This window comes from Barbus barbus (assembly GCF_936440315.1).
Source record: "Barbus barbus genome assembly, chromosome: 31".
In the NCBI taxonomy this organism is placed as follows: Eukaryota; Metazoa; Chordata; class Actinopteri; order Cypriniformes; family Cyprinidae; genus Barbus; species Barbus barbus.
In genome coordinates, this window is record NC_136759.1 from 3,124,604 (window position 1) to 3,143,828 (window position 19,225).

General features: G+C 35.5%; 1 protein-coding gene across 1 annotated transcript in view; it reads left to right on the plus strand.

Annotated features, from left to right (window-relative positions):
- The window catches only part of LOC306851237 (metabotropic glutamate receptor 5-like), a gene marked incomplete at both ends in the record, with an annotated part of 56,780 nt that overhangs the window by 5,295 nt on the left and 32,260 nt on the right, over positions 1-19,225 (plus strand). Inside the window, one exon of the mRNA XM_079387399.1 lies at positions 15,503-15,752. Within this exon, the coding sequence (XP_079243525.1) occupies positions 15,503-15,752 (250 nt within the window). The remainder of the gene's footprint in view (positions 1-15,502; positions 15,753-19,225) is intronic.

The window sequence follows — 19,225 nt, forward strand, 5'->3', positions numbered from 1 at the left end:
GAGACGAGCGCTGGAAGAGCGTGAGAGATGGAGAGGGGCGGGTGAGTGAGAGACGGCTGTAACGGAGAGAAAGCCAAATAGCACGATTAGGAGAAGAATATTAGAGACGAGCAGAAAGAGAAATAGAATAAATTCAGTTTGAGGAGATCTGAGGAGCTCGTCACATGTGCTTAGTCTTAGAATGATAGTGTACCCAAAAAATGTTCTTAGTGGAATTCGGAAATGTTCTCCAATGATGTCATGGTTCTAAATGGAACTTTTGTTCTTAAAGGTATAGTTCACCCAAAATGAGAATTCTGTCATCATGTAGTCACCCTCATGTATATAATGTGTTGTTTTATTTGTGTGTTTGCATGGTTGTTTGTAGTGATTTAAGAACCTTACTGGCATTAATATTGAGATGTGCTCATGTGCTCATTAATAAATATCTGTTAATATCTACCCTCTTTTATCCAGATATTAGGTACTGAGGAGAGTAGACAGGGGCATATATGATCTTTCATGAACTGTTGCATCTTTACTAAGCATCTGGAGGTGACACAGAAGCATCTTAAAGGAATAGTTCACCCAAAACAGAACATTTGCTGAAAATGGACTCAACCTCATGTCATGCAAGATGTAGATGATTTTGTTTCTTAGTTGCAGCAGATTTAGAGAAATGTAGCATTCCATCACTTGCTCAGCAATGGATCCTCTGCAGTGAATGGGTGCCGTCAGAATGAGAGTTCGAACAGCTGATAAAAACATCACAATAACACCACTCCAATCCATCCGTTAACGGTTTCAGAAGCCAAAAGCTGCATGTTTGTAAGAAACAAATCTATAATTAAGATGTTTTTAACTTCAAAGTGCTACTTCCAGCTAAAATATGCATCTATATAAAATCTGTCAAATCTATAATCTGTAAAAAATCTGCAATCTGATCAAGCACCATTTACAAGCCAAAACAACAAGAGATTGACTTTTCCACTGGAGGAACCAATATTATTGATTATGGACTCGTATTTTGACCATGAAGTGAAGATTTGAAGTTAAAACATTTTAACAATGGATTTGTTTCTTACAAACATGCATCTTTTAGTTTCACAAGATGTTAATTGATGAACTGGAGTGGTGTGGATAATTTGTGGATTATTGTGATGTTTTTATCAGCTGTTTGGACTCTCATTCTGACGGCACCCATTCACTGCAGAGGAGCCATTGGTGAGCAAGTCACATCTGAAGGTAAGCGAGGTGTTATGGAATCATCTGAAGCGAGGTTAGTAAAGCTGTCACGTTGAGATGTTTTGGTTCTGGTTTTGAAGAGCAAGCGCTACTGCGAGGGTTTCGTCGTGACACTGGGCTGCTCTCTCGTCTTGTCTCGATCTGTTTCTTTTCTTTTGATCGCTTCACCTGCTTGCCTGCATTTGGGAGGCTGCATTCACACACAAACACAAACACACACACTATGACACACCTGCAAGCACTTGCTTATCGCAGGTCCTGTAGGAGAGACGCGTCTCTTTGTTTCTCAGACTCTCAGGGTGAATGAGAATATTTTGAATGATTATTAATGACAAATCGGCATATTCTCCATGGCAACCTCTCTACCTTCTTTCACTCTTGGTCCTTTTCATTTGAATTGTAAACTCTGGGCTGCGTGGGTGGATGGAGCGATAGAGAGAGACGGGCACGAATAAAAGTGGGGTTTTGATGCAAGCTGGGTTCGCGTCGTTTCTATCAGCCGGTAGCGGGAACACAGCTGGCTTAACGAGGCACAGAATGCGCCCTTAACAAGCCACAGGAACCTTTACGAGGAACACAATCTCACAACCTTTTCTCAACGACACACGCAGTGCTGCATAACAGACTCCAGCCGAAGCACGAAAGGACACGGTGCCACTCAAGAACATTCAGTCCTGTCTCATTTACGTGCACTGGCTAATTTTTTATTTATTTATTTTTTTGTCTGTGATGTCAGTTGGATTGAATTCAGTCTGTCTCTTAGAGGGTGAATCTTGCAAAAACATATCTGGGTCACATTTCACCCCAAAATCAAAAGAAAACAAAAAAGAACTGATATCTTGATTAGAAATGACATTTAAGAAAATGAAGCCTATTTTTAAGACTATTTGTTTGGGTTAGACTTTACTTGAAGGGGTGTGCATAAGACTGACATGACACCTTCATAATCATGACATGATACATGTCATGAATATAAAGGTTTTTTATGCATTTTTATGTCAACTGTCATTGAGTGTCATTCGCTCAGTTATGTAATTTTTAACGCAAAGATGACATTGTTTGAGATGTCTTTGTTATGGGCTAGGGTTAGGAGTAGGGTTAGGTCAAATAATGTCATCTTTGCAATAAAAATGACATAACTGAGCAAATGACACTTAATGACAGTTGTCATAAACATGCATAAATCCTCCTTCATATTCATGACATGTGTCATGTCATGAATATGAAGGTGTCATGTCAGTCTTATGCACAAAGTGTTACCTTTGTTTGTTTTTCCAATGGACCAATAGTGAGAGTTAGGGACGGGGCTATGTGTTTATCTGCCCTGTGGCAGTATAGGAAAACTGTTTAAAAACAGTCATTATTTTAGTAAACTGTTTAGTGATGCATGTGGCGCTGAAATTACACTCTTCACCTTTCAGGTTTGTGAATCTGTAACTAGACTTTATATCAGAGGTTATTCCATTTCATATGAAGCAGTGGAGACATTGAAATGAATCTCCAGAGGGTCATGGATCTGTTACCGTGTTATTTTCGCTGTTTCCGTTTCTGCCAACGGGGGTGGAATTTTTCAAGTATTACAGCCTTTCTGATGTAAATGCGTCTTTGTTTTCCATGCAGCAGACACTTCCTGTTTTATAAACAGGTGACAGCTGGAGTCCTCAGTCTGTGGTGTTTTGCACATGATGTCGTGGGTTTTATCTGGCTATAGTCTGAACATATCCATCTAATGCATAAGATACAGAATAGAATTTCTTGCATTTTATCTTGGTAGAAAATATATATATAATAGAGACTTGCAAACAATTAGCAATGCCCTGGCAACCACACAAAACACCTTAGCAACTGCATAGCAATGCCCAGGCGACCAGTGTCATGGCTGCAATTTTTGCACTGTAAAATCTAGTTGGCTTAATAATATTTTTCCCACCCATGTGGTCGTGATTACATCAGCAGAACCGGAAATTAGTTTCAGAGGCGGCAAAAGTTATTACATTTTCATAAAAGCAATTTTTTGAATTGGAATAATGTGCAATGATGAATCCCTCACAATATGGGCAGGGACATTTATTAAGAATGAAAATTGGGTCAGTTTTGATTTCATGTTGTTATGCTCGTTACACAAACGGCACAAACCCTTTTAGTCGCAGTTTATTCCTTTGAAATGCCAAAAGGAATCACTGATCATCTCAAAGCCTCATGGGATTGAGAAAATGTGTTTGTGAATATGGCGTCTCACACCCTGATCCGCTGCGGGCCGTTTACTGTCATCCTAACGCTGCTGATGCACTCTGACATTTACACAAACATCTATTCTGATCTCTCCGGCCGGCCGGTGACTTCATGTTCCCCCCGCCATCGGGGCCAGACTCATCCATTCTCAAGCCAACTCTAATTTCAGCCATGAGTAATTTCTCTCATTTGATCTTCTGAGGCCGGTGTTAAATCATGGCGGGTGGCTACACATGCTTTTGGAGATTTTGGATCATAAAAGTGCAAAGACTTTTTCTAAAAAGATGGATTTAAATGCTGAAAACTTGCTCAAAGAAAAGATTAATCGTGCAGCATGATGACTTGGCAAAATTGTCTCTGTCAAGCTGACATAAAACAACATTTGTGAACAATTTAACCTCATACTACTTTTATTAGGAAGAGAAAATCGATATTCAGTAAAAACATTCAGCATATAAGAATGATATCCGAAGGATCATGTGACACTGAAGACTGGAGTAATGATGCTGAAAATTCAGCTTTGCATCACAGAAATAATATATATTTTACAGTATATTGACACAGCTACGTATTTTAAATTGTAATAATGTTTCACAGCGTTACTGTTTTTAATGTATTTTTGATCAAATAAATGCAGCCTTGATGATCAGAGAACACATTGATATATATACACACAAATATATACTCAATATATATGAATTTTGAAGTAAATAAAACAAAGATCACTGGAGTAAATTGTTTTCTTTCTACTTCAAAATTTGACATTTAATTCAGTGTTGCTTGTAGGTTCTTTAAATGTGAAACAATTCTTTCTGCATCAAACCTTTTTCAATGTAGGATTATTTACTTTGAATTAATTTTTACTCAGAAACTGATAAATTTCACAAAGTTCCCAAAGAAACGGCAAGTAACACTTTTAATCATATATGAAAAATTTAAAGACCGAAACAGTATTTTCTTGTAAAACTTTCTCTTTTAATCTTTGCAACTCTGAAAAATACTTTTTAGTTATTCATATTTTGATAATAGATGACAGAAGTGTTTTACATAGTAGTGGTAATAATGTACACTTAGAACCAGAAACTTGTTTTAAGAAAGCAAACAGGATCAATTTTGTTTTTATGTTGGTCTTCAGGCGTGTGTTTTCTTGATTATATTTTCCCGCATGTCATTTTTAGTAATAGCATGGTCATCAGAATTTCTCTATCCATAAAAGAAATGAAAGGAAAGCGTTTTTGGGACTTTTCACGAGTTGCTGTGAAGCTCCACCTGAGGTTATTTAAATTAGATTGAAATGTCAAGTCAATTGAGTACAATCTTGGGAATTGGACAGGATGGAGTCTTTGCACTCGGCTCTTTTCGTCAGCACTTTTACGGGAGGCGGCTAGTTATTCAAGAACGTAAGAGGACAGAAAATCATTTAAAACAAACGTTTAGAGAGATGATGGCCAGTCTCAGTGTCTGAATGCATCACAGAGAAGAAATGAGACCACAAACCCATTCAAAAAATCCAATGACTTCAGTACAGTGGAACCGGAAGTGCTAAAATGCGACTTGTTTCTGGGTTCTGTTGTAGGTAATGCAAGGAGATGATGGTGAGCAAAAATGCAGTTTTTTCATGCATCTGTCAGTTTTGAGATTTTGAGCTTTTTGGCTTTTCATAAAGCTCATTTGGCTTTTTTTTCAGACTAGTGCAAAGAAAACATCCAAAATACACTTTCAAGTGTTTATTATAGCACTTCTATTTATTTGCATCTGTAGAATTTAGTTACAATCCATATCTTTAAAGGTGTCATCGGATGCCTATTTTCCACAAGTTGATTCTTAAGGGTCTTAAAGGGGTCATATGATGCTTTTTTTAAAGATCATTATTTTGCGTATTTGGTGTAACAGAATATGTTGACATGCTTTAATGTTCAAAAAACACATTATTTTTCAAAGACTGTACATTATTGTAGGTCCTCTATGCCCCGCCTCTCTCAAACGCTTTGTTTTCTACAAAGTCCCTCCTTCCGACAAGCACAGTCTGCTCTGATTGGCCAACTGACCCAGAGCATTGTGATTGGTCGAACACCACAAGCACGAGTCGGAAATGTAACGCCCCTTTCCATAATGAGCCTTACATTTCCATCATGAGCTTTAGCTTTCAAAATAAAAGTAAAGACAGTTAATAATGTCCTTAGTCCAGAGTCGTGTGACGGACACAGCAATGATGCTCATTTGTGTTTGCACACAAGCCGTGGTTGTGTGACCGTGTTTCCCTTTTTGCCATAAGTTAAATATATTAAGGTTTTGCAATATATAAATATATTGTGGAAACTTAAATTCCTGTAGAGCTGCTTTGCAACGATTTGTATCGTAAAAAGTGCTATACAAATAAATTTGAACTTGAACACAAATGCGAGCACACGCGCACGCACACTACGCTGCGCTGTGACCCTCTCTCTCTCTCTCTCTCTCACACACACGACACGCAAAACTCTGCATTTGAACAGTCAATAGCAAATACTTAAACTAATAAAAGCATACAGTTGCCCGATTCAGAAGCTCCAGATTGTCATAGCAAAGTCAGAATTACCTCCTCTCCTAGGTTCACAATACGGTCGTCCATAAAATGCATTGCTGTTCTGTTGTAAGTAATCTTAATGATTCCTACGGTAAATGCATCTACTTTCGGAAGGCCAAATAAAGTGCTTTAGCTTTCTCATAGAAACACACAGCGTCTCCCTGACATGGCTGCATCAACACTACTGCGGTTACTTAAACCATACCTTCTTTCTTTGCGTGAACATTTGGGCGGCATTACGCAAATATTTCCACATCATGGCGTAGATATGTGGGGCGTGTTTGAATGAGCCGTTTTAGGGGAGCGTGGCAGAGACTTAACTTTGATAAAGAATATCTCTTTGGTTTTGAGACTTTAGTCTTTGCAACTTCAGGGATCTTATCTATGCATTAACAGCTTGTAACACTCCAAAGAGAAAGGAAAACTTGAAATCGCATCATATGACCCCTTTAATGAAAATTCTATAACATACTTTAGTTAAAATTTCTCTATGGTAATGAAAACAACACCCTTTTACCCTGTCAAAATCAGCTATGTTCACAGAGACCCGTTTCGGTGCATGCCCCTTTAAATGCTAATGAGATCTGCTCACCCCGCCCCTCTTTTCCGTGGAGTGATGAGCTGTTCTCATGAGACTGTAAACTTTAGCCACATTCATAATGGAACTATATATTATCATTATAGGGTGGTTGTGTACACAATCTGCCAAGACACATTTCAGTTCAAACAACATGTAAAAGTGAATTTTGTATCCGATGACTCCTTTAAAGGTAATTTTCTCAAAATTATTTTTTTCTCGTGCACTGGGACAAAAAATATCTCCACTTACATGCACCAAACTCTTTATTCCTATCCAAGTTTTATTCCTATCCATATTTTTACTGAAGGATTTGTTCATATATAATTAACCTAATTTTAACCTAAACTTTACACCTTTAAAAATTGTAATATATATATATTTATATACACACACACACACACACACATGCGCGCACAGTATATTTTATATATATATATATGTGTGTGTGTGTGTGTATTTAATATGTCAACAAATGGCTTCATCCAGTTTTTTGTTATAGAAATGTAAAGATTGTGAAGAAAATGTAAAAATGAAATTTTTTTGTTGTAGAAATGTTTGCAAATCAGTGCATATTTCATTAGAAAGTGCCTAATTTGCATATTTAAACATAACATTTCAGAAAACTTGTAATGCAAAAAATGTTTCCAATTTTTAATGTAATCAATCACCTGGCAAAGTATGGTGATATATTAGTTAATTTGTTTTTACCCTATTGTCTCTCCTTATATAAAGAAGTTTTAAAGATGCTAAGCAATGTTTTGCAATGCAGTGCAGCAGTCATAAGTAGTAAGTAGTTTTTTTTTTGGTCCGTCCCCATTCATTTTGATTGCATGAAAAAGAACGGTGTGAAACTTCTCCACCAGAGAAAGAAGGTCACATATGTGTGGAAAAATATGAGGGTGAGTAAATGATGACAGACTGAACTTTTCCTTTCAAAGTCATCTAATGGATTCACACACACATAGGGACGCGTCTTCTGAGTATTTGCCACGGCAATTAACCATGATGTCTAAATGTCACACCAAATCAAAATAACATGTGCAGATCAAATTGTCAGGCATTCAGGACGCTTGTTGTTTGAGTCTGCGCCGGTTTTATTTGGCTATTAGGAAATCTCTTGGCTTTACTGAAAATACAGCCGTCTCCGCTAGCTTTGACCTGAGTTACACCCATTCAGAACGGACTGGAAATCTGCCCAGTCTCGCTCTCCATCTCTCTCTTTTATGCCTTTTAACTGCTGTTCAGTGGTAAGACAAAATGAACGAGGTCACTTTTGTATGGAAATTCAGCGGAAATTAATCAAAGTGGAGAGAGAGTCACTTTTCTGCTCTGATGAAAGAAAGGCTTTTTCACGGCTGTTAAATAATCATCCCTTTAATTCAAGAGAAGAACAGATGAGAGAGATGGTGTGTGTGCACGTGTGTGGGTGTCTCCTGATTTTATTCTGCATTTCTATTTCTCCGTTTTCTTACTTCATTAATTTTGCCTTCTTCACCATCTTCCATTTCTCCTTCAGATGCTTGTCATGCTCCTTTTGTCTCGCTGTACAGTCTTAGACATGCTAAAAAATAATGAATATGAAATAATGAAATAATGGCAATAATGAATTATGAGGTTTTCCTTCTAACAGCATCTTCCTGCTTATCTCATTTGCATATACAGTTCAAATTAAGATAAAGACATAATCATGATACCGATGCATTTTTGAAAGTTTTCACACAGTGAGGATTATTTTAAAAGTTGTAAATAAAAGATTATTAAAATATTTTACAAGAAAATAGCATTTCAGTATTTCAGCTTCATGTTTAGTTCAATGTGTTACTTACTGTTTCTTTGTAATTATTTGTGAAAATTGTTTCAAAGTAAATACTGCATCAATATTTTTTTAGCGCAGGATCCCAATTCATGTCTTTTTCGAAGACTCACGTCTTCGTTTTCAAAGACTTCATGTCTTTTTGCCACTGTGCATTTTTGTTTTAATTGCATTGTAGTTGCATTCTAGCTTGTCTTGATGATGTCCTTTTTGGAAATTAATTAGTATCTTTTTTTAATGTAACACTCTCGTCTGAACATTGAGTTCTTTTAAGGAACCCGTTCGTTTGAAGAATTTTATAAAGTTTATGGCATCAGATGAAGGATATTCATACATTGATTGTTCACCTAAAATTTAACTTTCAGGTTTACCTTGTTGTTCCAAACCTGTGGAACACCAAAGAAAAAATTATATAGAGTAATAAGTAAAATCATGGCAACATATTTTTTCATATTACTTTAACTCATCAAAATAATTTAACCAGATTCAACTATATTTTATATAGGTAAGAGATTCAACTAGACACGATTTTAAAAAAATGCATTATAATGACTAATTTGATTACACTTCAAAGATGAAAGCAGCAACTAAACTTAAGTTATATTGGGTACATTTTTGAGACATTTTCCATCTTTTGTGTTCCAAAGTAAAAAGAAAGTCAAATAGGTTTGACATTAGGGTGATTAAATATTGCCAGACAGCAAGAGACCGTCTGACTGACCACAGTTAAAACTCAAATCTTCTAAGTAGGCGATTCTTGGCCAGAATCAGTTGCAATGTGCGCCAGATTTTTTGTCAATAGTCAAAGGTTTGGGATGAATGAGGCTAGACGTTTTGTTTCGTAATAGATGAACTCTGTAACATTGACGCTGTTATTGAATCAACACTGAACTGACATCTTCTGTAGAGCTGCTTTACAGCTGAAATTGAATTTGTTTTATAATTGATGAATATTTACAGCATGAACACCAATATTTTCCTGCTTATTATTGTGAATCTGCTTTGAAACTGTCTGTATTGTAAGAATTGGGATCCTGCGCTAAAACAATATTGATGCAATATTTACTTTGAAACAATTTTCACATCTTTGTTTTATTTAGAACGCTGTTAGACGCTGTTTAAAGTGATATTTAAATAAATGTGACTTGACTAGACAAGACCCAAAGCTCCGGAACATCAGGAGCGGTCAGGAGGGCTCCACACACATCTGTGCTGGTGGAAACAGCTGGACATCTACAGGTCTACAGCTGCCATCTGTCATGACAAACACGGGACGCTTCTCTGAGTTTAGAGACTGACAGCCAGGCAGGGAGAAGACTATGTTAGGGCTTCTAGAAGTTCAGAAAGTTTGGGGTCAGTGAGACTTTTTGAAGGAAGTTTCTTCTGCTCACCAAGGCTGCATTTACTTGATCAATAATACAGTAAAGTCAGTAATATTGTGAAATATTACTATAATTTAAAAGAGGTCTTTTCTATTTGAATACGTTTTAAAATGTAATTTATTTCTGTGATGCGAAGCTGAATTTTCAGCATCATTATTCCAGTTTTCCGTGTCACACGATCCTTCAGAAATCCTTCTAATATGCAGACTTTCTGCTCAAGAAACATTTCTGATTATACAATTGTGCTGCCTAATATTTTTGTGGAAACTGTGATGCATTTTATTTTTCAGGATACTTTGACGAATAGAAAGTTAAAAAGAACAGCATTTATTTGAAATAGAAATCCTTTGCAACATTATAAATGTGTTTATTGTCCGTATTGACCCGAATATAAGACAATGTTTTTTTTTCTTGGAAATACATTTGAAAAAGCGCGGTCGTCTTATGGGAACAAACTTCCTCTGTAAGTGATTTTAAAACTTAAGACAGTACCCAGATTTGAAGACTACAATTCTACTGTTAATACAATTTTGGTAGGCTACTATGAGATGGATAGCCTAAATGTTATATAATTCAGATGGGCTACCTGTTACTTTTTATGGTATTTCAAAAAGTGTATATTTTTAAATGTGATTGTTGGTACATTTTACCAGAATTTACCATACTTTCAAAACAAAAATTAAAATAGGAAAGATATACAATATGAAAATAATTTAAGAAAAAAAAAAAATCTCAGTAAAACACAAGATTTGGTTTTCAAAAAGCCTTTTTCCAAGAGGTACATCTGGAAAAAAGGGGGTCGTCTTATAATCAGGGTCGTCTTATATTCGGGTCAATACGGTAATGCATCCCTGCTGTATAAAAGTATTAATTTCTTGAAAAACTTTTCAACTGTGCAAGCTTTCTCTTTGCTAATATTAGTGCTGTCAAATGATTAATCGCGATTAATCGCATCCAAAATAAAAGTTTCTTGTTTGTATAATATATGTGTGTATTTTGTGTTATTTATTATGTGTATATATAAATACACATACATACAGTATATATTTTGAAAATATTTACATGTATTTACATGTCTATTTTTAGATTCATATAATTTATATTATAAATATATATATTTAATATATAAACATTAACATATTTTTCTGAAATATATACATGCGTGTGTGTGTATTTATATATACATAATACATATATACAGTACACATACATATATTATCTAAACAAAAACTTCTATTTTGGATGCGATTAATCGCGATTAATCGTTTGACAGCACTAATATATATATATATATATATACAGTATATATATATTGTGTAGTTGATTTCAGATTTGAATCCTTGTGTGAATATTTGGCACAATCTTTCATCTGGTCTTTTAATGCTTTTTTAAATAAAATTTTGTAATATTGTAATTCATTCTGAGCTGGTTCATTTGGTTGAATACTTTGAATTCTTTGAAATCCCTATGGAGAAACATGGAAAAATGCTTCCAGAACCCACATAGTGCTGATAAATGACATGTGCACGATCCAGTGCAAGTGATTGGCTGATGGAGTCCCTTCTACCTGTCAATCACTCAAGCCAGCCAATAGGTTTAAAGCAAAGTAGGGGTTATGTGATTATGATGTAATACAGCACAATTCTCTTATTTGAATATCATTAGCATAATCACTGAGTAGTAACCCAGTGAGAACAGATTCTCCATCACTATACTGTGTGTTTCCTGTGGAGAGGGACATGTATGTGCCATCTGCTCACACACATCAGTGCCGGATTCCTCAAAAACCAAAAATGCTCGTAGGATGCGGTTAAATCATGGAAATGATAGTGGGAGTGTAAAGCTGAGGGGGAAATGCGTTTTAAGAGATGAATTTCAGATGATATCACCACGGGACATTTTTCAGACGGTGTGTCGCGGCGGGGGATTTTTATCATTTGATGCCGTTGGATACTCCACTTGATTTAGTGCAAATACTTCACATAATGTAAGGGGCTGAGAAAGAACTTTCGCCGATAACAGCATCTGTCTCTTATACATGAGCAGCGGGGCAGCTTTTAGGACTTTTATATTTTAAAAAGCCCATATTTTACACTCCTGCAGCATTTTATTCTCTCCCCCTGACGTCCACTCATCATGTCAGTCGAGGTTTCTTGCACCAGAAACAGTTTTTTATGATCATTTCACAATTTATTTCGGAGCGTTCGAGGATTTTGCTACTGTACCTTCTATATGCAAATGAGCCCTGTTGTGATTGGCTAACCTCTTTGCATGTGAAATTAGATTCATATTTACTTGCAGCTTGCTCTTTCAGCTCCAATATGCAAAAATGATTTTTCGTAGATGTCAATAAAAGAAAGATAACTGGAGTACATTTTACATGAAAATGTTAATCGTCAATGCTTTAAAATTTCCCTTTTATTTCAATGTGTTACTTGCTGTTTATTTGTAATTAATTGTGAAATTTACTAGCAATTTCTGTGGGAAAACTGTTTGTACACCAACTTTTTTTAGTGTAGCCATCCTTCAATAAGTCACATTATTTTATTTTATTTCATTAAATTAAAAATTATATATATTTGGTGCCATTCAATAATAACCACAGAACATTTACAAAAATGAGTCACGTTTCAACAGCATTCAACATACGAGTCAGTCAATACAGGACTAGTTAAACTAAAAATAAACAATGTGTCATCATTTACTCAGCCTCATGTGATTCCAAACCTGAATGACTTCTGTTTCTTCTGTGGAACACAAAAGGAGATATTTTTACACAAATGTGAACGGTTACAGAAATGTTTTCAGTGAATAAGGAATTCAATTTTGGTCTGTTCCTCATCACATGACATTAGACAGATGCATATAGTTGTAGTTACGTCTTTTTTTTTTAAGCTTGATCATCCTGATTCACAATTTTGCATTGACAAGCAGCCTTCTTCACCACATCTCATTTTGTGCTCTACAGACAAAAGTTAGTCATATGGGTCTGGAACATATATGAGAGTGAATAAATGATAACAGAAGTGTAATTTTTAGGTGAACTGTCCCCCTAAATCCAGAAGAATGAATAAAGACCTATCGTAACAATAAAGTCCAGATGGCTGAAGCGCAGCCAGAGAGAGAGAGAGACGGTGCTGATAGCATCTCTCTTCAGCTCCAGTCTGTCTGCTGTAATTACAGAGAAACACACTACAACACATCCGTGTCAACACTCTCTCAGGTAACACAACTGTTACATCGCTCTTCTAACGCACACACTCTCTGAACTCTGACGCGTTCCTGCTCGGGTGATAAAGGGCAGCTCAGTGTTTGACGTTCAGATGTTCGATTTTCTGTAATATTTATCCACATTCCAGCCGTGCGAGTGCAGCACTTTGAGGTGGAGATGTGTGTGTGGTTTATGAATTAGACGGTGTTTAGCCATCCGTTCCTTTAGGAAATCACTAATGAGATCTCTATCGTCTCTCCTAGACAGCAGTGAGATTAAATGACTTTTATTTGAGGCTTCTGCTTTACAGATTTTTTGGACGAAAAAGACTCTGTAGAAATCTCAAGTCACAAACTGCTTTGATTTGTCAAGATAACCAGAGTATGCAACCAAAATATATAGATCTCTATATGAGTTTGACAGCGAATTCTTGCAAAACCGAATGACATGAGCTATGCATATTAAATGTATTTCCATGGCTCGAATTTCACTTTAATTTGTGTCTTTTTAGGTGATATGGGATGTCATTTTATTATGTTTAAGTTTACAGTTCTAACAATAGTTTATCATAAAAGATATTTTAATACAATATGTTTAAGATTTTTAAATATACATTTTCACCATTAAATATTAAAGCAATTGATATGGTTATAAAAATGAATATTTTATAATACTTTACAACATTATAAGTAATTTCTTGTTGTTTATTATAATATTTCACTATATATGTTAACTCAACTTAAAGGTAACAATGAATATTTTTTGAATGGTTACATATTTAGATGACGTTTCTGCTACATATTTTATTAATAATTTGATGTTATTGTTTTCCTCTGTGAAGTTGCATATATTTTTATCTCTGCTTTGAGTTTTTATTTTTGCTTTTGATGAGCTAAAGGACATTATAGGACTTTAAAATATTCATTTATTAGTTCAAATTTTAAATATTAGTTTAATCAGATGTTTAGTTGTGTGTCATTGCATGCTTTGAAAATTATCTATTATCTTTTACAGGAAGATCTATTTTACACCAGTATTATATGTCATTTATTAGTGTTAAATATAAATGTAAAATATCAAAATATTAATTTTCACTGTATATGGTAAATCAGCTCAAAGTGAATTAATATTTTTATTTTATTTTTGAGCTCTCTGTGATGGTTCTGAGACATTATGGGTCTTCAGCAAACAGAGATCATTAGTTTAATCGAATGTTTAGTTTCATGAGTCGTTTCATGCTTTGAAAATGATCACTGTTCAATGATCTTTGACAGGACGTGAAGGCTGGTGTTCTCTTTATGAACGGAGACTGATTGTGTGTTTATGTCAACAGTGTGTGTGTGTGTGTGTGTGCCATCTGTTCGTGTCTGCTACTCTCACTGTGAGACTAATTACAAGACTTTACACGTAACCACAACAACCAGAACCTGATGAAACCTTTCTGAGGAACCTCAATCCTCTCACACACTCATCTGACACCTTCACAGCCTCAGTTATGTATATTCATGAGTGTGTGTGGTTGATCTTTATGTATTTTATGTGACTGAGAACCTGGTTTACACCTCTCCATCCTCAAGTTCTCCATCAGAGGAAGCGACACTGGAAGAAAGAGTCAATATTGTCTCAGCAAACTTTAGTAAATCCATACAGCTGTAGTCTGGCACAATGTCAGTATTTCACACTGTAACACAACATTCTGTGCAAACGGGTGAAATCTGCTATAAAATGTGGAAAAAAAAGATGGCTAAATATATTTTTCTACATTTAGTTTGAGTTGGTCTCTACACTGAAAAAAATGGTGTAGGGTTTACATTGAAATGATTTTTGTTTAAAAATTGCTAGTAAGTTTTACAAATAATTACAAAGAAATGACAAGTAACACATTGAATTTATTTACAACTTTGAAATTGTTTATTATATTTATCCTTATATAAAAACAAAAGTAGTCATGTTTTAATTTTGACATCTATACTGAAAGCAGTGGTGTAGAAACAATTCTCACAGATTATTGGAGTACATTTTGACAAGAAAATACAATTTGAGTCTTTGTACGTCAATGTTTTATGTTTAATTCAATGTGTTACTTGCCATTTCTTTGTAATTATTTGCCAAATTTACTAGCATTTTTTTATAAAAATTGTTACAAAGTAGTTTTTTTCAGTTTTCGCACACATTATTGAATAACTTCTTGAAACACATTTTTCTTCATTAAAAGCAATTCGAACTTATATTCTGACAAAATAACTTTTTTTGCAAGCAACATGATCCTTTTTATGAATTAATCATTTTATGGGTTGGTTATGATTAATTATTTGTGAAATTGTAGCAGTTTCTGAGTAAAAATGTTTTTTGCGCCATTTCTTTAGTGTTGTGTTTTTGTTCATTTTCTTTCAATGTCAAACATATTCTGAACTGTATATATTAGATTCAAACATTTGGGATATAATACTGTAACTCATGACTAATTGGATAATCATATCATTTTTTTCCCTAGGTAACTATGGTGAGAGTGGGATGGAGGCGTTTAAAGAGATGGCGGGAAAGGAAGGTATTTGTATCGCTCACTCGGATAAAATCTGGAGTAACGCCGGCGAGCAGAACTTCGACCGTCTGCTGGTCAAACTGCGCAAGTATCTGCCCAAAGCTCGCGTGGTGGCGTGTTTCTGCGAGGGCATGACCGTACGAAACATCCTGATGGCCATGAGACGAAAAAACCTCGTTGGAGAGTTCCTGTTGGTCGGCAGGTCAGTGGAGGAGTGAATGATGAAAAACATGGAGAAACTGATTTTACTTGGCCTTCAACTGGACATTTCATTTGTAAAACCACCCCATCTACTTGAAAACCAACTAAAACTACAACCATAAAAACGTGTGTTACTTGAAATAAAACAAACATTAACTAATACAACATAAAATACTTTTATCGAAATTTGTTTATTATATTATTGCATATTTCTGAGTTTCAAAATAATCCTAAAGATTTTCAGTTCACTGAGTTTTTCAGTAAATAAACAGTGCTGGGTAAGTTACTCTAAAAAGTAATTAATTACATCTTCAACAGTGTAATTAGATTCCTTTACAAATGACTCTCCCTAAGAAATATTGCATTACTACTAATAACTATACTTTCGAAATCCCATATCAACCTTGATCACATGAAGAGTAATGGATAGACATGAAGCTGCTTTTTAAATTATTTTTTAATATTGTTAATTAATAAATAATATACATTTCCATGAATTATTATTGTATTCAAATGGAAAAGATTACAATAAAAACATACATTTTAACATTAGATGTGACATTTTGATGTTAAATTCACCATTGTTTTACTGTATATAGAACTGTTCTACAGTTTATACAGTATTTAATGCAATGCAGCAGAAGTAACTATAATTAAATTACAGAAAAATTAAGCGCAATTCTTTACTTTGTTTATTAAGGAAAAAAGTAATTAAATTACCACAATTAATTACGTATTAATGTATTACACCCAACACTGAAAACCAACTTAAATTCTAGTCTATTTCTCACACAAAGTTAGAAGACTTAGAAAACAGTGTGCACTGTTTTCTGTGTGTTTAAATAATTTTTTATTAACTATATTTCAGTTAATACTTATTTTATTTCAAGTAATAAAAATGTTTTTATGGTTCACATACTTTCAGGTTGATAAGGTGATTATTACATTTCCATTTTTAAAGGAACGGTTCTTTTGACAAACTCTTCTCTCTAAATGCACTCAACAATCAATATCTGTGAGTGTGTGTGTGCGTGTGTGTGTGTGCGTGCGTGTGCGTGTGTGTGAGTGTGTGTGTGTGTGTGTGCGAGTGTGTGTGTGTGTGTGTGTGTGCGTGTGTGTGTGCGTGTGTGTTTCCATATGTGTTTGACTTTTTCAGCATCAGCTGTTCAGTCCAGATGAAAACCAACAGGAAGTTTCAATCATCATCAATATCATCTTCATAACCATCATCACCATCATCATTACATTATCTTCATCAACATCATCGTTGCAGGTAAAATGTCTTGGATTTCTTAAAAATAAAGTAAAAAAATGGGGTTTTCACAAAGAACCTTTAAGTAAACAGTTCTTTAAAGAACTGTTTTTTCTTATATTTTATGAATCTAAAGAAACTTCCATTATATAGAACTTTTTTTGGAATGGAAAGGTTCAGTGGATGTTGAAGGTTCTTCATGGAATCATCTGTGCCATTGAGAAGCTTTATTTTTAAGAGTTCACCTTAGGGATGTCAATGATTAATCGACGATCAATTAATTGTCAATAAGCGATGTAATCGATAAAAGCTATCGATGGTCGATTAAGCAGTTTCATTTTGGGGTGCGTGCGGCTCATGCACAAAACACGTGCAAACGTCTGTGAGTGACGGTGAAGGGGAAATGCTCATATATGCTCACGAAAATAATTTACTAATGTACAATCTACACTTGTAATGGGATCCAAGTTCTTTTGTATTGAAATGTAGTAATAAGTCATGTTCAATTATAATTTCCCTAGATAATCGTTGCATATCGGGCACTTCGCTCTGACAGTGCTGCGTGCACGCGAGCAGGACAGATAGCTACTATTCATTCATACTACTTGTTAATTCATTCATACGACATATTAATTTGTGGCCACTGTCCAGTTTAATTTGTTCATTAATTTGTTCCCTAGAAAACACATGAATTTAAATGTGGGAGCAGTTTATGTAACAAATTATTAATTCATGGCCACGAATTCTTTAATTTCCCCCCACAGGTTTACCATAGTAAGATTAAATTCGTGACCATCTGGCAGAACAGAACAAAAAGCCGCATACAGCTTAATTTAAATGTATGCATGCACTTCGAGCGGCATGAATCCAAAAGCATGGTCGCGATGTAACATTTTCCTGCTAACCAATTATTTCTCTTATTAACAAAGCTTTGTACCTCACTTGTGTCATAATACTCGCATAAAAATGTTGCAAATGGGTAACAGTGTGTTTTGCCATTGCAACGCCGGTGGTTTTGGAAATGGATCACTGACCGTTTACTGAGTAGCATTTGCACATCCTGTCATGCCGGTGACTATATGTTACTTAAACAGACACATTTTGCAGTATTAAGGTTAACGATTAATTGATTGTTAATTTAAATGACGATCAATTGTGGAAATGATCGAAAATTGACATCCCTAGTTCACCTACACACACACATCTCCTCTCGTTGAGTCTGAATGTCTCTGATGGCCGCTGTAAGACTCTCTCACACACCATTAGCAGGGGTGGTGGTGGGGGGTTAGGATGATTATAAGGGCCCAAGGCCCCAAGCGGGGTAGCGCGATTTCTACCGAGGGGGATCAACCCACCCCCCACCCCCGAAAGGGGGGGTCCGATTGAATATTCTGTCCAGGCGGCTCAAACACCAAAGCGGCACCCCTGACCATTAGTACCACATTTACTGCTTCAATCTCAGGTCAAATGGAGGGCTTCCTTCTGTCTGAAGTGAAATCACAACAAGAGCCAACGGATGACCTCAAAACCAACACAGCATCTATGGACAGAAATTAAAGTTGTCCTTAAAACTTGTCCTTGCGCTTTCTGTGAAGAATAGACAGAAATTTAAATAATTAGGCTCTGAAAAAATGAATTTTTTTTTTTTTTTTTTTTAATACTGTGTGCACCTCGTGTGTACATGTGTGTGTGTGTGTGTGTGTGTGTACCATATCATATAATAAATGATGACATATTTGTCATTTTTAGATGAACTATCCGTTAAAATCTCAAATGTAATAGACCTATTTTCAATGGTGCAGTCCACACTACTGAAAGGATGTGCATCTCTCATGGCTTTGTTTTCATTTCATAACACTCTAGAAACCACCCAGAACACATTAGTAATACCCTAACTACCCCGCAAAATACAATAGTAACCACCCAGAACACCTTATGACTGCCCTAGCAACCTGGTAGAACACCTTGGTGACACCCTTGCAAGCTGACAGAACACCTTAGTAACTCCCTAGCAACCAACCAGAATAGTAATTCCATAGCAATCACCCAGAACACATTTGTAACACCCTAGCAACCAGACAGAAGACCTTAGCAAAATCTTAGCAACCACCTACAACACCTTAGTAACACTCCAGCAACAACCCAAAACACCTTATTAATGCCCTAGCAATCACACTGAATACCTTAACATGACCTCGCAACCAGCCTAAACACCTTGGCAA